This window comes from Triticum urartu, chromosome 5A (assembly GCF_056163025.1).
Source record: "Triticum urartu cultivar PI428250 chromosome 5A, HENAU_Tu73, whole genome shotgun sequence".
NCBI lineage: Eukaryota > Viridiplantae > Streptophyta > Magnoliopsida > Poales > Poaceae > Triticum > Triticum urartu.
In genome coordinates this window covers 665,777,704-665,801,784 of record NC_141877.1, presented here as the reverse complement: position 1 = coordinate 665,801,784, position 24,081 = coordinate 665,777,704, and the positions used below count along the sequence as shown (strand labels likewise).

Below are 24,081 nucleotides of genomic sequence, written 5' to 3'. Positions count from 1 at the left end.
CCTGATTCACGATGCCAAGGACAAAATGTATGTGGTATCGAAGAGATGGGTCTTGCTAGCTTGAAGACGAAGTTATCAATTCATGGATCAATTTTTATGTTTTATTTTCTATATTGTAAGCATGTTCCTATCATGCGGGGAGAACAATTATGTGTGCTCTTTATATTATTCATATGTTTAATTATTTGTGATCATTTATAACCATGTCCGGTGCTTGGCACGTAACTCGACCCCCTTTTGTACCGCTCACTGGCCTCTTCTCTCCTCCCTTATCTCTCCAGCCCCCAGTTCCCATTTTCTTCCTCCGAACTCCCCCGAGGTCAGACGCTCAGGTTTTTTGTTTTTTTTTTGGAAAAAGAGGCTTGCCCTCAGCCTTTGCATCTGAACAATGCATGCAGTCATATTATTAAAAGTCTCAAAGAAGTACGAAGTATTCAAAGTATTACAGCTCACAAAAGGAGCAAAAAGACATAAAAGAACGCAAAGTCACAACCGGTATGAATTAAAGGACTAGGGCCCTAGACTCCTATCTTGTTATGCGACCGTCATCCAAACCGGTTGAATATAGCCTGTGCTACCATCTACCATTGGTTGCACCCAGTAAGTAAGAACCACGTACGGATCCATGCCGTAGCTCTGAAGATGACCTGCAAGAAGGTTAAAATATGTTGTATGTTAAAAATCATATCATTCTTGCATTCCCATATAGCCCACATAAATGCACATGTTCCAATTCGAATACGAGCCACAAAAGATCAGACGCTCAGCTAGCACTGCCCCGCACCGCTTAATCCATGATACCTGTTTATTCGCATCGCTCTCCCACGCACACAGCTGGATCTGGTGAGGAATATGCCCACTAAGGGCCTGTTCTGATCTCCTCCCGCTCCACGCTTCACAAAATCCTGAAGCAGATACGAGCCGAACGAAAAAGCAGCTAGAAGCTAGCTTCAGGAAGCAGGGATCGATCGCAGTGTAAAATCGTGAAGCAGCATTGGCCTAGCTCCACCGATTTGTGAAGCTGGAGCTGGCCGATATTACAAGCGAACTGCCACCGCCAAGTCATACAAGCCGAACCGGTACGCTCGATAAACTGGTCGTTCCACGTTCCCTCGACTGTGCTCCCTCGCTACTCCTCTACAAGGCCGATTTTGGGCTGCCTCCAGTCGGCCCAACTAGCCCAAACATGCCATAGCCCACCTAGCTGGGCTGTAGTGACGCGAGAAGCTGCAAATCGAGCCGAACGGATTTTCCATCGCTGCTTGGAGTGAGAAGCTACTCTGAGAAGCTGAATTTGTGAAGTTTTGGGAAGTTAGAGGACATCAGAACAGGCCTTAAGTTGGATCTGGCTTGACAACGGCGGTTTCAGATCTGCTCTTGGAGGTCGCTTCGTCCCGTGCGATGACGTCATCGGTCCAGGTATGTGTGAATCATTTCTCATACATTAGGGCATGTACAATGGTGGCATATGGATACATATGCCCCATGACAAAAAGTAATTTGAGGCACCTGCATTAACTTTTTCTCTCCAATGCAAGCTATCACTAGTGGGTCTCATTAAAAAATAAAAAATAAAGAGTCTAATACACATGCATCTCTACTTTTCACTCAACCTTTTCAGATTTTGTCACCGGACCACATTTTTTCTGTTCAAGCACCCGCCTCCTGGAGAGGATCCCGCTTCCCTATCCGAACCTACTTTACGTCATATCCGATCCTACATGACATGCGAGGCATCACCTTGGGGCTATGCATTGTACATGCCCTTAATGCATCATGCGTCCCATCTCAATTTAAGTAGTTGGCACTTCTTTTTGAGCGGCTGGATCCCCAAAGCCACCATACAGCCTCCCATAGCAAACCCGCCTGCAACGCACACCTCGGCTCCCCTGCCCCCTCTTCCAATCCACTTACCCTGCCATCGATCGGCCCAAATCGCCGGATCTAGCTGTCGAGGTCCGCTGCTGCTGAATCGACGAGGGAACCAAGGTCGATCCGAAAGGGGGTCGCGCAGCCGCCACGAGCACCCACTGCCACTGCCAGGGATTGCACATGCGAGAGCGATTTCTCGCCTATTGTGACACCGAGTTTCGGCTTGCAGTAGGCGAACGGTACGATGGGCTAGCCCAATTAATACTTGTACTGGTAGTTTTGCAAAGGTTTTCCACTGGTTCATGGAACCTTCCACCGATTTTACGAAGGTTCCACATGTTTGTTTTTTGTTTTTTTCTGTGTTTTTCCACATGTTTTATTTTTCCAGTTCTTTTTTCAAATACATGTTGACATTTTTAATACACATTATACATATTTCATATCCGCACATAATATCCTTGTCGCAATGGTAAAGTTGTTGCCCTGTGACCATGAGGTCACGGGTTCAAGTCTTGGAAACAACCTCTTACAGAAATGTAGAGAAAGGCTGCGTATAATAGGCCCAAAGTGATCGGACCCTTCCCCGGACCCTGCGCAAGCGGGAACTACATGCACCGGACTACGCTTTGAACATTTTTATAATACATGATGATTTTTTTTGGAATAATTATTTGAACATCTTTTCTAATAAATATTAAATACTTTCAAATATGCAATGAACATTTTCTGAATTCCACAAATTTATATAAATGAAATATTTTAAATATTAATTTCGAACTTCTTTTAGTGCCAGGAACATATTTTTCGAATGTGTGAACATTTTTTAATTGTAACCTATAATTTTTTAAATGTACAAAAAACATATTTTTAACTTAAGTGGACATATGTTTTACATTCCTAAACTTTTTTTAATGTCATGAACAGTTTTTGAAATGCGAGAACATTTTTAAAATTTCATGACTTTCTTTTTAAATGCATGCACATTTCTTAAATTTCATGAATATTTTTTTATGATATAAACATTTTTTAAAGTTGCGCGAACGTTTTTTACATTGAATGAAATATTGTATATAGAATGTTTCCAAAATATAAACAAAATTAAAAGAGCAAAATAAAAAAAAGAAACAAAGAAACTCAATTTGACAAACTCTTTATGTCGCTTGCTTCCATTCTCATCACTAAATGTCAGTATAACCTAAAAACATACTAACTGTATCTCATGTACATTGCAGAGTTTTTTTTAAGGAACACAAAATGCATTCCATTAACTTACACGGACTGGACATACGCCAGCAACAAGGTCTTTTACATGGGATGGAAGCGGGTCAAACCATACTTGATAGTTTCCCCTTTCCACACTCACACCAAACGCAGCAAGACAGTGCGCTGATATATTACAGACTCTAGGACAAATCTCTATTTTACAACACTGGAACGAGTACCGAATAACAGATTTCAAGTCCTTAAATAAGACACCTAGTACTGAGTTGTCATATGCCTCGCTGGTCATTGCTTGCTTTAGAACAGTGGCGTCAGTCTCCAGTATGATCTTTTGACATCCCATTCTTGCTGCTTCCTGGATTGCATTAAACATCACAGCTGCCTCTGCGTGCAAGGGATCAACAACAAATGTTAAATTTCCTGCTCCTATCACCAGCGTTTCCTCAAATTCATTTTTAATGGTTAAACCCATCCGCCGGAATGAGTTGATTCTCTGAATGCCCCATCTGAGTTTATTTTCCGCAAATCCTTGGGAGGAGGGGACCAGACATGTATCTTATCTCTTTTCTCCTTTTGAAGTGCTCCCAGTATTCTGTAAAAAGTAGTTGATGAGAGAATAAAATTTCATTTAGGCTCCTAATTTTCTGTTCTTGGTTGGCCTTATTTCTTTCTAGCCACCAAGTCCATAGTAACGCACATACCTTTATACATGTTTCTTCATTTAGTTGGAGGATTTGTATTCATTACCCATTTAGCATTGGGGCAATTCACCAAAAGTAGCCGTGTATCTTCCAACCCCGCAGCCCTCCATAGAGCCTTCACCAATTTGCATTTCAAAAAACAGGGTCCGCCGTCTTCATCTAGCCAGTAACACACTGGGCACCTCGTGTCAAAGCTCAATTCCCCTTCTCTTTAGTTTCACTCTGAGTGGAAGGCTATTATTTGTAAAACGCCATATGAAGTGTTTGAGTTTACTTGGTAATAGTAAAGCCCATAATTTCTTCAATGGTAGCTTAATATTCCCTTCAGGGGTGTGTGTTGTAGACGTTGATGCCTCATCTGCTTCCCTTCCCTAACTGTCCAGAACCACCTGGTATGCTGAATTTACAGAGAAGTTCCCCCTTTTATCAAAATGCCATGCTATTATATCTTCTGCTCCCTCCTGTATTGGGATTGAGAGTATAGTATTTGCATCTTCTTCACTAAAGGTCTGCTCAATAAGTTGTGCATCCCATGAGTGCGAAACTGGGTCAATCAATTCAATCAATTCGGCGACTCTTGTGAGTAAATGATTTCGTCTCGTAGACTTGACCCTTCTTGAGCTATCTCTTGGGAGCCAAGGATCCGGCCATATGTTAATATTCTTCCCATCCCCCACTCTCCAAATAATACCATTTTGCAACACTTTGACTCCTTTCAGTATGCTTCTCCAGCAATAGGAGATTCCACTCTTCGCTTCGGCATTTAAGAGATCTTGGTCCGGGACGGCATTTAAGAGATCTTGGTCCGGGAAGTACTTAGCTGACAGTATTTCGGCGCATAGGGACATGAGATTCTTTAAAATTCTCCAGGCTTGCCTTGCTAGCATGGCCGAGGTTGAAAGAATGCAGATCTCTGAATCCCAGCCCGCCATCTTTCTTTGGCTTTGTCCTATTTTCCCAACTCACCCAATGTATCTTGTTCTCTTTGTCCATATTACTCCACCAGTATTGCCCTATCATCGAGCTGATCTCATCACACAATGATTTAGTAAGATCAAAACATGCCATGGCATAAACATGTATGGCCTGCGCAACCGCCTTGATTAGGATCTCCTTTCCTGCTTTAGAGAGCAACTTCTCTTTCCATCCCTGCAATATCTTCCACACTTTCTCCTTCAAGTATTGAAATGCCTTTGCTTTAGATTTACCGATGTACACCGGCAGTCCAAAATATTTCCCTGAGAAGCCATCCTTTGCAATGTTCAGCTGCTTCATCAGGTCATCTTTATCTTCAACTTTTGTATTTTTGCTAAACATGATAGCTGATTTTTCCGCATCTGAGCCCGGGCTCAGATGCTCCTGCTCAGAAAAAAATCAAAAACAAATACTAGAAAAATTCAAAAAAATCCGATTTTTTTTGTGTGCTAGATAATTTAATGTGTGAGGTCCTCTTCAAATTTCAACTCATTTGGATATCTGAGCAGCTCTCGAAAAAAAAGACAAATTGGGTCAAAACAGTTCATGAACAATAAACTTTTTTACAAACCTCGATTTTGTCTTTTTTGCAGAAAGCTGCTCAAATGTCCAAACGAGTTGAAATTTGCATCGAACCTCACGCATCAAATTATCTACCACACAAAAAATGGAATTTTTTGAATTTTTCTAGTATTTGTTTTGATTTTGTTCGTCGGAGCGGGTGCAGCTGAGCCCGGGAGCCAAATTGGCCTTCTCCTACCACTTGACCTGAGCATGCTTCATAATTGCTTAATATTGTGTTCACTTCCTGCACACTATTTCTATCTGCTACGATGAGGAGGAGTGAATCATCTGCAAACAATAAATGGCTTACACTTGGGGCATTATTACAAATTTTTATTCCTTTTAATCTTCCATTTCATTCAGCTTCATGTAACAAGGCCGAGAAACCCTCGGCACAAATTAGGAAAAAGTACGGGGACAAGGGATCACCTTGGCGAAGCCTGCGCTCTGGAATGATGGTCTCTGTTACATTCCCATTCACCTTTACTTGATATCTGACGGTAGTGACGCATTTCATCACGAGCTCGGTCCATCTTCGATTGAAACCCAGTCGCAGCATCATTCCTTGCAAGAATTTCCACTCCACCCGGTCATATGCTTTACTCATGTCTAATTTAATTGTTGCATATCATTTCCTTCCACTTCATTTTCTCTACAGGAAATGTGTCAGCTCATAGGCTAGAAGAATATTGTCAGATATCAACCATCCTGGAACGAAAGCGCTTTGATTTGCCGAGATAATATCAGGAAGGATTAATTTAAGCCTATTTGTAATTACCTTGGAGATTAGTTTGTAAACCACATTGCATAGGCTTATTGGTCGCAGATCCTTCAACTCTTCCGGTGTTGTAGTCTTTGGGATGGGTACTATCATTGTGTTGTTCCAGCCATCTGGCATTTCTCCTCCATTTAGTACTTTGAGTACTTCATTTCTAACTGATTACCAACAGTATTCCAAAATCTTTTAAGAAAACACTGCCGGCATGCCATCAGGTCCTGGTGCTTTCAGGTCTCCAATGCTTGCTAGAGCATTTTTTAACTTCTTCTTCTGTGTACTCTGAACAGAGGATGTTATTCATTTGTGCTAAAACTCTAGGCTGAACTGCATGAAGAACTTGTTCATAATTTTGTCCAGTAGCCGAAGAGGAGATACTAAAAAAGTATTTTGCAACGTGTTGCCTCAGTTGGTCTGCATTATTTATCCATGAACCATCATCCTGTTTCAGTCTTCTAATGGTGTTCCTCTTTTTCCTTTCCGAAGCAAAAGCATGGGAAAAGGCGTATTTTAGTTGTAGTACTGTATCACACTTCAGACATAAGCAACGTGGGCCCTCTACAGACAGTTCTACACTCCTGCAGCTGCACAGCACTTGTGATCAATAGAGACAAAGAAGAACTAAAAGGAAACACCCTCTTCCCTCTACAATCATACTGCCATGCCCGTCGGCGGAGAACTGAAGAGCAACACCTTTTCCAGTTCAATCGTGTCCGATTCTGCCTGCATGGCCTATATTTTCTAGTTACGCTCATGTATCTCTGTTCCTTCCCTAATACTCTATAACACTAAGCTCTCTAGTTTTAAAGAGCCCATATTCAGTTGAGATCTTCAATTAGAATTAGGTCACCTAATTTTGATCTGGTCAACAATTTCTCAAAGCACTCTCATTCAATACTTAAATACTATACATTATGTTTTCTAACTTTTAAGTCCTTACAGTTAGTTAAGGTATACAATTTAGAATCGGGCCAACCTAGTTTGACCGCGTCAACAAGCTCTTCCATTCAATTCTTTTAATTCATTGTGTTCCTTAGTTTTGAAACTCTTTCGTTCAATTGAGATATTTAATTTTGGATTTGGTTTACGACTTTGACCGGGCCAATGATTTTTCAAATCAATCAACAACAACCGGCCTATAAAAACATATCAATCCCGCGCACCCTCCCACCAGCTGAAAAAAGAAGCACCACCATGTGATATTGTAGCACCAATATATATAGTAATACATGCGACCACCGACATAGAAATTTCCCCACATATATATAGGTTGGTTAGCGGATAACACAGAATCACATAAAGAAAGGCCCCCGTGAGCTTAATGGAGATTTCTTTCACCCCGCAAAAAAAGGAAATAGCCGCATTATAAATAAAAATAAAACACACTCTATCATCTCTCCATTCGCCAAATTAAATATTCCATGGGTCAAAATATAAGGGGTATTAGTTTTATAGAAAGTCAAATTTCTTTAACTTTGACCAAGTTGAGAACAAAAATACCGACATCCACAATATTAAACAAAAAAATATGGAAATTCATTTCATGATGAATTTAGAAATATCGATTTGATATTATGGATTTTGATATTTTCTTTTACAAATTTTATCAAACTTAAAAGGTTTTACTTATCAAAAAGGTAATGCATTTTATATTTTGAGACAGACTGGTTATTTTCTGAAGAAACCCAACAATAATGAAGGAACACAACAACTCCAACAGCGCAGTAAAGCATGCCCAACCCTTCAAGTATAAATGAAAGCCGTACTTTGCAGCACTTCGTCAAAAAGGAAAAACATGGTGGGCGTGATGACTGCTGCCGCACGTTGGCTGGCTCTCCGCCGGAGATCCCTCTTGGGCTTGTGGCGACCCGCTGGTCTTTTTTCCTCTTTCTTTTATAATTTCTCTTGGGCTTCTGGCCGAAGGAAAAACCAAATGGCACTGCTTCCTCAAAGCGAGCTTCGGGTATCCGATCAAGGGACTAATGAAACACCAGTACATGTCATACAGAAGCTCCACTCATCCCTCCGCCAGCCCAACCTAAGTTTCTATTGGACTGAGCTTGTGTTTGTGTTGTTGCCCCAGTAAATTGTCTTATTTTCGGTGCAGCACTTGACTTGCTGTTTGGATATGTTGATTGCTTTATATATAAAGCGGGACAAAAGTCTATTTCAAGAAATAATTTTGTCTGATTACTCTGACACAAAACTAGTATTGACAAAAAAGGAGTTCTTTGACGGGACATGAAGTTTCTACACCTGAGCTCATATGCACCCCCATGAATAGTATAAATCAAAAAATAGTTAAAAATCTGAAAATTTTTGAAGACAAACTTTGACGAATTATGAACACGCATGCAAAATTTCATCAAGAAACAACATTCCAAAAAATTTGGCCGTAAAAGAACAAAATTGATACTCTTGAGAAAGAGACTTTTTGGAGTGTAATTTTTTTTATGTAGCATTTTTGGAATGTTTTTTCCTCATGAAATTTTGAACGCATGTTCAGAATGCATCAAAGTACGTCTAAAAAAATCAGATTTTTTTGACCTTTTTTTTTACTTTTTTATTTTACCATTCACAAGGGTGCATGTGAGGTCGGGTGGAGAAGGGCACTTTCATCTTTGACGGTGCACTAGTGTACATGCTCTCCTTGGGCCATGCACCTTTAATCAGTGGTCAAACAAGCAATCCTTGTAGTAGTAATCAGTAGTCAATGTAAGGATGGCAATTTTACCCATGGGTACCGTACCCGCATGGGCAGGGTATGGACACATTTTTATACCCATGGGTAGTACCCAAACCCTACCCATTAAGTCATGGATAGGGTACAGGTATAACCTCGTACCCGCGGGTATACCCATACTCTACCCGCTTGTGAACTAATGTTAAGTTTTCGTCGATTAATCATTAATTTGTCGTGTGACTCGGCTACTCCTATTATGCGTATGTTGTGATTTCTAAATTTTTATAGTGGTCATTTACTCATGTACCTGTTATTGAGCTGAGATAATTGATTTTTTTGTCAAGTGTGCTATCGATGAGTGTAAAATTGTGAACAACTTGTGTCCTATTTGTTCTACCCGCTGGGTACCCAATGGGTACGGGTACCCGTCCAATATGGATATGTTTAAAGTTTCATACCCATGGGTATGGGTATGGGTAGAATTTTGTACCCATTAACTATACGGGTATGGATATGATATTGCTCTACTCTGTCCATACCCTACCCCTTGCCATCCTTGAGTCAATGGGATAGACTCGTGGACTTTTGATCTGGGAGGTTGGACTCGTGAAGGCACAATGCTTCACGCATGGAATATTAGGTTTGTGTGACAGGGGTTAACCATATAATTAATCCGATGGCTTGTGAATAATAAACAATGGCCTCTCACGCGCCTTCCCAACCTAACGCCACGGACAACCAGGCAAGCTGCATAGGGTGCTCCATCTCCTGCCGTGCACTGATCTGAACTGAATCCAAACTGATAAATATATGCGAGCCCCCTACTTAGATAGATTAACAAATGCCGCAGGGTAGGAGTACCTATAGTCAAAAATCTTGACCGTTCTTCAGTTTCAGTCAGACACTGTAGAAATTAAACCACTCTAGCTAGTGCATCGATCGTCTCCCAAATACATAGGCCGGGTAAATAGGCGTTTAACTATATGTATATGCTGACCAAATGGGCGATTTTCTGGTAAAGCGACACGGGAATCTTGGTGCATAATATCATTTTGCATGGCCAAATGATAGGCCATGTAGAATCAGTAGCAAACCACTACTTCCTGACAGAACATAGTGTATACTCAATATGCACCAAGTAAAACAAAGCCAATGAAAGGTCTCGCAATTTGCAAAGTACTCCCTCTGTAAAGAAAATATAAGAGCATTTAGATCACTATTTTAATGATCAAAACACTTTTATATATTTTTTAGAGGTAGATATGATTTCCGATTGGTACTGTTAACACACACATAAGTCGTGTTTGCTTTTTGGCATCTCAGAGGGCAGAAGACAAGACAAAATTGATCAGATCATAATCAGGACAGGCGCACGAGAGAGAGGCGATGATTCCAACTGGCAGCAGCAATATTTTTTAGGTTAGATACATCAGGCCACTAATTAAGCAATCAGTGATCAGTCAATAGCAGAGATAAACAAATAGTCAGGCCACATGGCAGTTGCGTACTTGCAAGAGCATGATATGAGGTTTGGTGATGAATAAGTAGTTGAATATATGCAGCGTTAGTAGTATATACTAACTAACCAATAATCCAAACTGATAGAAACAAGAACTATATCTTGTGATCATAAGCTTGACACCTCCCAAGTGGCAGCATGAGACAACTGATTAGCATGTGTGATTGGTTTGGGTACAGCAAGAGCTCACAGGTTAGCTAGGATTTGCCATGTCCAACTTATTCATACAGGCACAACCAACATGTGTGCTACTTGTAACACAGGTATACAACAAAGATTTTGCAGATGCAGAGACTACCAAATGAATCCTTGATGTGAACAATGATCAATGTAAACTAACAAGTGATCAAGTTTCCATTGAAAAAATTCCAGTAAATGATCAAGCAGTGGTCAAACAGTTGGTGGGCGAGAAACAAGGTGGGTTTCTTTTGTAAGGTTGAGCATGGCCGAAATTTAGAGTTGGTGTAGGTAATCAACCTGATGAGGCAACTAGATAAGTTTCATGTCAGTTGTTGTAATAAAAAACGCACCGGATACATGCAACAGATGAGGGATCGAATTAAGCTAATGAATACTAGTACTAGCTGTGCATGGTTGGGTGGGTATCTTAGTTTGACATATTCACATCAAGACAAGGGCTATGGAACAAAAGAAAAGGTTAGAAAATTGATCATTATGCAGACAGTTCCCTACGCTGACCTACAAGGTACACCAATGCCTCAGTTGCTTTTAGAGATATCGGCCATTGTATGTGTTCAAAACTCTCGTATAATCTTCAGCAGACTACTTAGGGCATCTCCTACGTACGCTGACCTATAAATTGTCTCCCGAATGAAACTCATCAAACACCACGAAATTTCTCAAAGTTTGGGTAGAAAATAACACAAATCATCCATACATAGCATGTAAGTAAGTCTAGTATAACAATAGTTTCAACAAGAAACAGTTCAAATTCAACGAGATTTACCGGATGTTTAACCAGTTTTGCATGAACGGATCATGTCATCCCACGCATACTGCCCCCTCAGTTTTATCCAACAGTGTATATATGTACATGGTTGTCCCTCTATCATGTGGTACATCATGACAGCGTGTACGGGATACATAATGTGTAGAGCAACATTGAGTGAATGAATGATTCAATCGACAAGTTGAGCACGAAGAAGCAAAATTTACGATCTCTACGGTTGCAGCGTGTAATAGTCACATTGCCTCTAGCCAACCAAGCACGCCACAAACTTAGTGACGGTGGTCTGGATGGTGTACCTTCAATAGACAATGACTTTATATTGCGTTTATGGATGATGTGCATATCGTAGGGCACAATGTGCTTTCACGTTTAAACGAATCATGCAGGCGCTACCGGAAGAGCCCCCTTCCGCTCTACACATAATAATTTTAGATGACATGGCAGCTGCAGATAGCCGGCAATTGGCTATATTATTAACCATGCTCTTAGGTACTTTGTGAAACCTTACCCGTTTTGTCAAGGCATGGTCAATAATTTACTTGATCTAGAGAGCTACTACTCTGTAGGTGTCAAGTGCATGGGGATCTCTTGATTGAAAGAATCTCAAGAACTTTGCTCCTTTGACCAGAGTAGAGGCGACTTTCACTATTCATTCTCGAATGACGAATGTAACATGATGCTACAACTAGGATCTAGTAGTTCGATGTGTTCAAGTAATCCCAAACACAGGAGCAGTTGTTTAACTGTGTGCGAGTCCAAGCGAAGACGACAAGGGCATGGAGATCACCGCTCTTGATTTGACAAGTGCGCTTCAAAGTATGCATGTAATACCTTACCTGGTTCCATGCACGCACGCACCGTGTTCTTTCTTTGTCGTGGGCAAGGATCAACAGTCGGTCATGATGCATTGATGCACATATAATCCCTGCAAATGCTACTATCTCAGTACGTGGTTGATTATCCAAGTGTATTTGATCAACCTAAGCCTCGAATGCGAGTAGCACACACCTGATTTCACATTGACCGCTTTTGTTTTCTGGAAGTATACATCTCCAAACTAAAGTGTACATGTAGGTTGGTTTACAAAGGCGCACAGGTTAGTCGCGAAATATCCATGACGAGAAACGTCAAACGCCCAGCTACTCTACTGCAAACTGCAAAGCTTACGTAGGTGTGCACTCAGTAGAAGCTGCAGCGTTGCATGAGTGCGTACTGTGTGTCTCGACTATGGAAGGTAAACCTGCATGGGCGCACTGCACCCGTGCATGGGCAGAGAAGGCACTGCAGGTGATCGACGAAGCGACGCATCAGACCGCGCAGGGTTACAAACAGTGGGTGAAACCCCTCGTGCGAAAACTGCGACGCGCCATGCCGACAAGGTGGCCGTGCCATGCATGTCGAGGACGACGCCCGTGCATGCAGACGCAACAGCGTAAAGAAGATGGACGGCGATAGACCGATGGACATAGGCTGCATGCATGTGCCTGTTCGCGCTGTGCGACAACAGCGAGCTAGCACACGAACGGTACGTACGCATGGTGCATGCATGGCACACGGCGGCAAGGCGGCGACGTCCCCGGCCGAAAGCCGGGGCCGGGGCCGGAGCGGAAGGGCGGGGATAGGCAGCAGGCAGGCAGGATGGAACCTCTCCTTCATGGTGTTGGGTCCTACTCCTACGGCCTTCTTCCTCTCGTCCGCTCATGTCCGCATCCCAAGAAAAGGCACGAGTACCCAAGCACGCACGGTCGAGGAGATAGATGGGACATGGTCACATGGTACGTGGTGAGGCGACGTCACCAGACTTTTCGTCCGCCGTGCCGTGTCCAAGCCGTGGGCGACATCATGTCCTGACGATTAGTTTAGAGGGGTAGTGCACGTACGCTCACTAAACAAAAACAAGTGTCACTGAGGTCCATGCACCTGCATATGTTGAGCGTCCCAAGGAATGGACTATTGACCACCTGCTATTACCATCACACATGCATATGGTGAGAATTGAGACGATAATTACTTATCACGTCGTAAAGCTCCACACAGTTCTCCTATATTACGTATTTATCTGCCTGATAGTGCATTGCTTTTATCGTAGATCGTGCATGTGCCATGCGGGGTCACTCATCGATCGATCACTAATAAAGCACGCGGGAAAACGTACGGGAACATGGCATTTGGGCGGTGTGTGAGCGGTCGATGGACATGTACGTACTTGTGTTCCGCCCGAAACGGGCATGGATCAGTCTCAATCCATTAGCCAATCTTGACGCCTACACCCTCACGTGCATGCATGTTGCTCTTTGACCGGTAGCACTTCTTCCATCTCGCTCTCTTCAGGGCATTAGTCAACGTGCTCCGCTCCGCTGGCCCCTCTTCAACCCCTCCGGCGGGTGCACCGGCGAAAGCATCTTAAGGCAGTGTAGATTTTTCTTACTCTACCTAGTGAAAGCAGGCGCATCACGTACACTTCACCGGCCTGCTCTCATGCATCCGACCCGGTCCTCTTTCCTTCCCTCGATTGTCGTTGTCTCGCTTTCAATTTAATGCCCGTGTCGAAACCTGTCTGTCTTTTCTTAACAAGCATAGCATAGCATTGATTGATTAATCTGCTGCCACGATCCCTGCTTTGATCATGTCAGCACAGCGTCGACCAGGCCTGCCGTAGTTATTATTCTCCTGCTGCTCTGTTCACAAGTTGATCCATGGGATGGTGCAGACCGATGCGCCCTTGGACAGACCCTGCTGATTAGGTACGCACCTTAACGTTTGGCCTCGCTATTTTGAAGATTTGTTTGGATTGTGATTATGTTTGTCTTATGTTGTCATATTATTTTTGTCACACTTGTCTAACTTGAGTTGCTCGGTGGCTGTTTGGATTGTGACTACCTTTGTCATATATTGCCACATGATTGTTATCACACTTGCCATATTTGTCTTAGTTGAGTTGCTCAAATTGTTAGCCATACTTTGGCTTGCCTAAGGGAATTTTATTATACTTTTTTGTGTCTATGACATGTGGGGTTCATTGCTCATAAAAAAAATTCTTGCCTTAGGTGTGGCTAGAACCAAACACTTACCTAATTTGGTCAAACTTGCCTAAGGTTAGCTGTGGCAAAGTGTGGCAAGGTGTGGCTGGGAACCAAACAACCCCTCAAATTGTTAGCCACACTTTGGCTTGACTAAAAGAATCTTGCCATACTTTTTGTGTCTATAACATGTGGGGTTCACTACTCATAAAAAAATTCTTGCCTTAGGTATAGTTAGAAGCAAACACCCACCTAACATTGCCACAACTAGCCTTAGACAAAGTGTGTCTGCCATAAAAAATATGGCTAACAAAATGACGATCACAAATGTGACAAGATTTGATCAGAAATTGACTCTATGACACGTGGATCATATAACTAGAGAAGTGTGACATGCAACAAGTATGTCAATGAACTAAAAACATGAGCAATATGTTATGGTATGACTAAGGTTAAACGTGGCAATCCTAAACTGAGAACCAAACATGCCCTAAGCAGCTACAGAAAAAGCTAGCTACTGTAGGATCGTCGCGATATTAAAGGTTGGATTTACTAGCGCGGCGGCAGTGGTTGAGCAGTGAATAGTCTGAAAAAGCTAGCTACTACTGTAGGATCGTCGCGATGTACGAGGAGTTTTAACTGCAGAAAAGGATGGGCTAGAAGATCTAGAGTGGACAGGTAAACAGTGAGTAGGTGCGCAGGTACTACAGAGCATGCATGTTTGATCGTCGGATCCTCTTGTTTCTCTGTTTGAGCATGCAAGTTGGGAGCTTCGACTTCGATCAGATCAGATCAGATCAGATCTCAAGCATACGCAGAGGCAGGCCGTGCTGGCTCTATGTCTAATTCTCTAGTTTAGCCAGGAGTCTCGAAGAGCATCTGCTGCACTTTGCGACCGACGTGATGGATCGAGACCGGACGGCCACCTTTGTCCATGACACGCGCGCATAGTTCTGGGGACACAATGTACTCTCCCACTACGCACGACTGGTGCGAGTGCTTGGCTCGGCCATTGATGGAGACCGTGCATGTCAAGTACGCCTACGTACGTTACGCAGTACTCCTAGGCTGCCTGTGTGCCCCCGTGCGTGCCGGCGTCTCGTCTCATCCAGCACACGAGCGCCACAGGCGCATGCATGGGCACGCGCTCCTCCCGAAATCTGGGCACCTGATCGAACTTAGCCGAGCAGGGGATGGCACGAGCCGAGGAGCAGAGCGGCCGCACTCCCTACAGCAGCCACCATGAATCGCGAGCAGGGGGTGCGACCTGCTGCGACGCCTGTCTCGGTCGATCCCAACAGCGCGGCAGCATGCAGCGAGCCGCAGGCAGATTTACGTGCGTTCCGCCAAGGAGATCCATCCACACTAGAGCAGCGTGCGTATCCATCCGAGTACGGGAGTACAGGGCGGTTGACCTTGGTGCATACGAATCGCGGAGAGCTATGCCTGGCTAGGGCTAAGCTACTTTAAGGCCAACTTCACCGCGCGACCCTATTCTGTCCGCCTCCGTCTGTTTGGGGTAAAAGAGACAAACGAGACGGCCCAGCGTGCGGGCGCAAACGGACAAATGTCCGGATTCCGTCCGCTTTCGACTCATCCTTGGCCCAAACTTGCGCTCGGTTTGGGGTGAAACGGACGCGCGCGGACGGCCTCGACGCACGCCCTTGTCCCTCCCGTGGCCCGTCTTTCGGGGACATTAGCAGTCTCTCCGCTCCCAACGCTTCACCCTCTCTCTCCGCCCCGCCCCGCCGCCGGCGCCGCCGCTATTCTCCGGCCGCCTCCTCACCGCGCAGCCCCCCCCCCCCCCCCCGCCGTCCGTACCAAACCACGTCTCGACATGGCCGCCACCACGCCCGCGCTTCCGCCGTAGTTTTGGTCGTCGATCGGAGGAGGTTTGGCCCTCGCCGTCCTTGCCGGTGGCAGAGGGGACACGACTGCCGACGACGTACCATGGCGGCCGAGGCAGATTCCGACAAGCTCCAGAGCGGCCTGTAGCCGGCCGGCAACCACCCTGCTGCGTCGAGGTGATCATCGCGGCCTCTTCGCCACCACGAGCGCAAGGTGTTCGACCTTTTGCCAACAAATGTATGGACAGTGGAGACGAGTTTTTCTACCATCACTTCCTTTGTTCATCGGACGATTCGTCGTCGGATGATGACGATCTTGTGGTGGCTGCACTGGTCGTTCACGACCATATTCAACGGCAGCTTCCACGGTACAGGGGGGTCAGTCCCTGGCCGTGCTCCCAACCTGAACCGCAACAGGGAGAGAGGCCACGCCCTGCTCTATGCAGATTACTTTGCCAACACCCCGCTCTTCAGGCCGGATAAATTTCGTCGCCGTTTTCGTATGGCCAGCATGTGTTCAATCGTATCCGAGAGGGAGTGGTTGCTCATGACCCATACTTCGAGTGCAAGACGGATGCCCTTGGCAAGCTTGGATTCTCCTCCTACCAGAAATGCACAGCAGCCATCCGCATGCTTGCATATGGAATTCCAGGCGATCTGGTGGATGAGTATGTGCGTATGAGTGAGACAACATGTCTGATGTCAATGTATAAGTTTTGCCAGGCTGTGATCGAGGTCTTTGGCCCAGAGTACTTGAGGCAGCCAACTGCCGTTGATACAGAGAGATTGTTGGCGACCAACGCAGCTAGAGGTTTTCCAGGTATGCTTGGCAGCATAGATTGTATGCACTGGGAGTGGAAGAACTGTCCATTTGCTTGGCAGGGCCAGTAGAAGGGGCATGTTAACGGGTGCACTGTCATATTAGAAGCGGTGGCATCACAAGATCTTTGGATATGGCATTTTTTCTTCGGCATGGCAGGTTCTCACAATGATATCAACGTGCTGCAGCGTTCTCCAGTCTTCGCGAGGCTTGCAGAAGGCCGCTCCCCACCTGTCAACTTTGAGATCAACGGCCACCATTACAACATGGGATACTATCTAGCATATGGTATATATCCTCAGTGGTCAACTTTTGTGAAGACAATCTCGAAACCCCAAGGTGAGAATAGAAAGAGATTTGCCCAAATGCAAGAGAGTGTTAGAAAGGATGTGGAACGTGCTTTTGGTGTGCTTCAATCCCGGTGGGGTATCGTTCGAAACCCTGCACTGTCATGGGATGAAAGGAAGCTTTGGGAGGTGATGACTGCTTGTGTGATCATGCACAACATGATCGTCGAGGACGAGCGTGATGAGAGTATCTTCGACCAAGGATTTGATTATCAAGGTGAAAATATTGAGCCCCTGCATCAAGACCCGGCCACATTTGAACAGTTTGCCCAATTCCACCGTGAGATGTGTGATTGGCACACTCATGTGAATCTTCAAAATGACTTGGTTGAGCACGTGTGGGATCACGTTGGCAACCAATAGATGTATCTGTCCATTTTATGTTCAGTCAAGACAATTTCAATTGGGTTGTAAAACTATTTTAATTTTCATACAAATATTTGGGTTCGAAACTAGTTTTAATGCAAATTTGGGCAATTCTTGGCCCTGACGAATAGGATGGGGCAAAAGGATGCGGCCGCGCGTTGGGCGCACGGCCACCGCATCCCAGGACAGGCCCGGACACGACCCCAAATTCCTACTCAAAAAGATAAAAACAGAACAAAACGGACGTCCGTTTATGGTCGCGCGATGAAATTGGCCTAATGGCGATCCATCGATCCATCGAGCGCATGTCTGCATGCATGCACCACTGTGGCACGGGCAGCTGGGCGCAGGGCATGCCCACAGGCCACAGGCCACACAGCCTAACCATGGAGTGATGGATGGCACTGCAGGCGGCTGGCTCTACGCCCTGCGTCCTCCTTCACTCGATCGCTAGCTTGCCTGCCACAAGCTTTTTGTTCAGCGATCGACTTGCTAGCTTTGCTGCATCGTACGTAGGCCCTGGATCATGGGTTAGTTTGACCTAATTGGACTCAAATAGCCCTAAATTATTCAAACATGAGGGTTAGATTGAAACTAGTTGCATCTAGCCCTCCAAAAAAACACAAAAGAGTTAATTGGAGCTAGTTCTTATGGGGCCCACTGAAAAATCACTTTTCTCTCTTTATCCCGCCAGCCAAGTGATGCTAATTGGAGCTAGTTTTTATGAGGCCCACTGAAAAATCACTTTTCTTTCTTCATCATGCGCATATATTGTCAATCTACCCCTGTCATCCAAACACCTTTTTGGCTAGAATTAGTTCAAGGTTAGGGATTGTTTGGTTCTAGGCCTAGCATTGCCACATTTTGTCACACATTTTTGCCAAGCTTGTCTAAGATTATTTCATCAAAATGAGAGTCACAAGTTGGCAAGTCTAAGGGAATTTTGCCACACTTTTTGTGTGTATGCCATGTGGGGCCCAAAAGTGGCTTGCCTAAGGTGTGGCTTGAACCAAACACTCAACTAAGTTGGTCAAACTTGCCTAACCTTAGGTGCGGCAATCTTCGGCAAAGTTAGTCACAAACCAAACAACCCCTTAGTCATGAAGTTAGAAACTAACTCTAACCTCTAACTAAGTTAGAGTATCCAAACGGGCCCGTAGCTGGCCCTGTGATAAGCAATTCAAATTAATCCAAAAAGTTAGTCTAGTACTCCTTCCGTCCCAAAATAAGCGTATTATGTTTAGTATAACTTATATACCTACTAATAAAAAAAATGTATTCTTAGGTTGTCATGCTATTTTATAAAAAACCCTCGATATCTGTCTTTCTTTCATATCGTTACTGATCCGGATTGTGGATAAACATCTCAACAGAATAAGGGTTGAAGACGAAATTGATGTTTCTTTACCCCGCAAAAAAAAGAATTTGATGTTTACATATTAAATCTACATGCAAGCCGTGTTTAAATAGAAGACATGTGAAATCTTGAACTTGCGCTTTTGTAGGCAAAGATCATCTTTGTTTCGGCCGTAACTACAAATACTCAGATTATAGACCATTTTTGTCAATTAAAAGTGCGTGGTATTCTTTTCTCCCGTTGCAACGCATGGGCCCTTTTGCTAGTTGCACTAAAGTCGGTACAAAGTTGAGGCACTTATTTTAAGACGGCGGGAGTATAATTTATACTTTTAAGTGTGCCATTCGGTCTTAAACTCAATATCTCTTGGTTCTAATAGGATATGTGAAAAATGCATTTATAGTTCGTCACTCATATTTGGAAAATGCTAGGTTGGTATCTTAAACTTGTATTGGGAACCCGTTTTTGTTGGTGTAGACAACACCAAGGTGTTGGAGAGACACAAGTGTGTGAAGCTACCTACACCAAATATATTTCTTAAAGCACATAATAGGACATGAGGATTTGGAGGTCTCATGCCTCACTGCATCTCACAGGAAATTGAAAAAAAAACTAGAATCTTATAGTTGCGCCAAACAAGAAAAGCAAAATAAAATAAAATCCATAAAGACTTACTACAAAGCATGGTATTTTAAACAATCAAACTACAGTACTACACTACTGAATACAAAAGTCGTGAAACTTCGATATTAATGAAATCGTGATGGATGTCTTGCTATCGATGAGAACATCACCTCACACAGAAAGAGAAATTTGTTTTTTAGATTGACAAACCAAATAATAAAATCTATGTAAAGAGATAATAACAAGTAGAATTCTTCAAAATTTCTATACAAAATTCCAGCAAAATATGGTTTTGTAGTTATTTTTTAACCAAAGAGGCAACAATAGAAAAAACAATGCATGTAAACATTATAGTACATTCTGGTTTTCGTGACCGTGGAACCAACCGTGTCTTTTGCAGAATTAAGATCGTCATGTGTCTTTTCTTCTTCTTTTAGAATTAAGAGCATCTCTGGCCAAACTCTCAGATTGGCATATTTTGTGGAGTTAAAACCTAACGAAGCCTCAAACCTATAACTCCTCAAAAATTGAGGAATTAACTGTTGAAAGATTTCTCTTTCCCTCAAAATGAGAGAGCCAAGCGAAAGTGCTATTCCAATCCCGTGTTCATGTGCTCGGGTGAATAGTAAAATTACAAAAAAGTTTTTTTTTGTGTGTGAAACATTGACAAATGTTTTGATAGATTGCAAAATTTCATCACCAGATGACATCAATGAAGACGTGGCAAAACAAATCGATGCTCCAAAATGAGTTTGAAATTAATATTTTGCAGCATCCATTCTGTTTTTTGGCCACATTTTCCACGGATGCCATCTGGATCTGGTGATGAAATTTTGCAAGCCATCAAAACATTTGTTAATGTTTCACAGAAAATTTCACATTTTTTTTAATTTTACTGTTTGTTATCTCGGGATCACAATAGCCGTGTCCAACGCCATACATAATATGCATAAGCCGAGACCCACCGACCAATTTTTTGAGAAGTTAAATTCAAGAACAAATTTGAGAAGTTAAGATTCAAGAACAAATAGTCAGCTATAAGCCGAGACCCACCGACCACACAGACCTAACGACGAGTGAGGTGGTGCTATGCAATGCACGACCGGTCGATGTGCCTGCGCCCTTATCCACTCTCCGCCATTACGACTGGACATCCTGGCTTGGTTGGTTTGTCCCGGCACCGGCAGGATGCAGGTCTGCTAGCGACCTCTGCCGTCAACTCAAATGAAATTCGACAGCAATAATGCCACGAACGGCAGCGAGGCCAACGATGCCTGCTGTCGCGGCTAGCTGGGCAGCGCCGATCGGCCGCGATGGCAGTCGCCGGCCACGCGCGCACGGACGTTGGCTAGTTTTTCCGTCCTCCCGACCGAGGTGGGTCGCTCCTTGATTCGCACGGTCAATGCGCCCCGTCGTCCCCTTGCCTTTCCGCAGTGTACTTCCCGTAGTGGTAGATTATTTTTTCGATCGCCCCGGTCCTGTCCCGGCGCGGGCGAGGTCCCCGAGCTTTGTATAAATGTGGGCGGGCGCCATAACTTCCTCAGCTCCTCCCCATCGCCTAGCTCTCCTCTCTGCCAAGCTAGCGAGCTAGCCCCGCGGGCGTGCCGAGCGTCCATCAGGACGATAGACGTGCGGTGCGGACGTGGTGGCCGGCCGTGACCTCCCCTGCGCGGAGGCCGACGATGCTGCAGGCGGCCAGGTACCTGCTGGGCTCCCCGGGCGCCAGCGGGTTCGGCTCCAAGTCCACCGCCGAGGAGGTCACGGCCGCCTGCCCGGACCTCGCCTCGCTCACCGCCATCATCACCGGCGCCACGTCGGGGATCGGGGCGGAGACGGCGCGGGTTCTGGCCAAGCGCGGGGCGAGGGTCGTCATCCCGGCGCGGAGCGTGAAGGCGGCCGAGGACATGCGCGCGCGCATCCTTGGCGAGTGCCCCGGCGCCGACGTCCTCGTGCTGCACCTCGACCTCAGCTCGCTCGCCTCCGTCCGGGACTTCGCTCGCCGCTTCCTCTCCCTCGGCCTGCCCCTCCACCTCCTCATCAACAACGCCGGCAAGTTCTCGCACGGCCAGCTCGCGCTGTCCGAGGACGGCGTCGAGATGACCTTCGCCACCAACTACCTCGGCCATTTCCTGCTGACGAAGCTCTTGCTGGGAAAGATGGCGGAGACTGCGGCGGCCACGGGGGTGCAGGGCCGCATCGTGAACGTGTCGTCCAGCGTGCACGGCTGGTTCTCCGGCGACTGGGCCGACTACCTTCAGCTCGTCACCCGCCGCAAGATGTAAGCATCGCATCTTTCATCAGTCCTTCACCTAACGCTGATTGTTTGGCCATTGTTTAGCCGCCGCCGCTAGTAATTAACATTGGCATGTGCATGTGCACGTACGTGCGTCCAGACCCTACGACGCAACGCAGGCCTACGCGATGTCGAAGCTCGCCAATGTGCTGCACACCAAGGAGCTCGCCGCCCGCCTCCAGGTCCGTTGCTTTCCTCTCCTTTTGCCATTTCAACTCGACTAACTGTCCTTCAGAGGTTAATTTTGTCTTCCGTTTGGGCCTTGTGGTTTTTCAGGAGATGGGCGCGGACGTGACGGTGAACTGCGTGCACCCGGGCATCGTGAGGACGCGCCTCAACCGCGACCGAGAAGGCCTCATCACAGATCTCGTCTTCGTGCTGCTCTCCAAGCTGCTCAAGACCATCCCCCAGGTGATTAATCTACGGTGCCGCCCACCACACGTCCCCTCTAATTAAACCCGGCCATTGCTAGCTCCATGTGTCGGGCAGGCCCCGAGCCATGCATACGTCTCTGTTCTGCGCCCAGCCCCGCCTGCCGGCGCCGCGCCGGAGGGCAAGGCTTTGCCTGCTTTTTCAGAGTTCATGCGCCGCTCGCTTCTCCTTGCTGACGCCCTCTCTTCTCGCGTGCAGGCTGCGGCGACCACGTGCTACGCGGCGGTGCACCCGAGGCTGGCCGGCGTGTCCGGCCGCTACCTCGCCGACTGCAACGAGGCGCTGCCGTCGCCGGCCGCGGCAAGCCGCGGCGAGGCCGCGCGGCTCTGGCAGGCGTCGGAGGACATGATCAGTGCCTCAAGCAGTCAACCGGACTGGAACTTCTGAGTATCCGACTGCTCTAGTTTGTGTCCAACAACCGTATAAACATATTCCTCGCTTGGTAGATGTAACATGCATATATACATATTTTAGTAGTAGCAGTGTCCAATTAGTGATCGTGTTTCTGTAAGAAAGAGCTGAACTATGAGATCCATGTGTATTATACTACCATATACGAGTACTAGTAGACTAGAGGTCGATTGACTTGGTGGTCGGTGACATGCACGCATGTAGTACTAGTAGTACTTCTGTATTTTGTCAGTGAGATTCCGATGTGCATATATGTCCTGTAGTAGCCTGCGCCGTTGGTGTCAGGGAAGTGAGAGATGCCACAGTGCCGCACGCACGCACGCTCTGGAAGTACTACGTACTACGAGATGGCCATGGTGCTGTGCGCGCGTGCATGGGCGAACAGAAGGCCCGAATTGTCTCGTTCGATTGGACTCGTCGACCGGGCGTTCCATATGAGCCCGATGCTTTGGACAAGGGAGGGGCTCCGCTCGTACGCATTGACGGCCGCATGATTGCGCCCGTGGCCTTTCTCCCTTGGGGTTGGACGTTTCCAAAACAAGGGGTGAGTTTTAGGGCATTTTGCATACTTTGTGCTGATTGGGTCTATTAGATCTAATGCAGACTAAAAATCAACATCTACATATAGTTTGGTTGTCTGTATTAGGCTTCGTGCGTGAGGAGAGCAATTAGTTAGCACGCTGTTTGGTTGCCTGTGTCACTGTTGTCAGACAAACAACACATTGTTTGGTTGCAAACGACTATTGATGTGATCATCACTTCTCACTAGTGGTGATCTTTTCACACACTGAACATTGTCTTCTTCTAACAAGAAAACAAATGGCAGTTTATCCTACCTACTAGCAAACGACAGTACAAGTTATTAAGAGCCAATATGATTGAATAGGAAAAAGGTCAACGATACTAACTAGGTGAAAGTTCATCCTCTTCCTCTTCTTATACCGTTGTTGTGTTGCTTCATCATCTTCTTCCACTTCTTCAGATCATTATCTGACCTCTGTTACCCCACATTGTCTGAGCCCACTCCATCTTTTTGTTCTTCCATGCTTCGTTGTTAAATGCCTCCACACCATGGCCGGAGTTGATCACCTCATCATGAGTCACATCTTTCTCCTCCGGCACAAGTTTATCAGTTCCCCATTGCAAGATCCGGTTATGAATGATGCAACACACAAGAAAAAGCTTGACCTGGGTAGGATAAGGGTGGAATGGCTTCTGATCCAGCACCTTAAACCTACTCTTCAGAATTCCAAATGCCCTCTCAACCGATACTCTAAGGCTGAA

At 45.4% G+C, this 24,081-nt stretch overlaps 3 protein-coding genes across 3 annotated transcripts; 2 read left to right on the top strand and 1 right to left on the bottom strand.

Moving 5' to 3' along the window:
- Window positions 1–4,610: 4,610 nt before the first annotated feature.
- On the bottom strand, window positions 4,611–5,940 carry LOC147973884 (uncharacterized). The gene is made up of 3 exons (XM_087524823.1): window positions 5,763–5,940; window positions 5,530–5,621; window positions 4,611–5,153 (listed from the first exon to the last, which is right to left on the bottom strand). Exons 1-3 carry the CDS (start codon window positions 5,938–5,940, stop codon window positions 4,611–4,613), a joined length of 813 nt encoding a protein of 270 aa, XP_087380949.1.
- Window positions 5,941–16,250: 10,310 nt separating this feature from the next.
- Window positions 16,251–17,677, top strand: LOC147973883 (uncharacterized). Its single transcript, XM_087524822.1, has 5 exons — window positions 16,251–16,291; window positions 16,396–16,525; window positions 16,682–16,819; window positions 16,871–16,967; window positions 17,127–17,677. Exons 1-5 carry the CDS (start codon window positions 16,251–16,253, stop codon window positions 17,675–17,677), a joined length of 957 nt encoding a protein of 318 aa, XP_087380948.1.
- A 3,379-nt stretch (window positions 17,678–21,056) lies between these two features.
- LOC125506426 (short-chain dehydrogenase TIC 32 B, chloroplastic-like) lies at window positions 21,057–23,534 on the top strand. Its single transcript, XM_048671240.2, has 4 exons — window positions 21,057–21,939; window positions 22,055–22,136; window positions 22,231–22,365; window positions 22,585–23,534. The coding sequence occupies exons 1-4, from the start codon at window positions 21,344–21,346 to the stop codon at window positions 22,771–22,773; spliced, it is 1,002 nt and encodes a 333-aa protein (XP_048527197.2). The 5' UTR covers window positions 21,057–21,343; the 3' UTR covers window positions 22,774–23,534.
- Window positions 23,535–24,081: the final 547 nt, after the last annotated feature.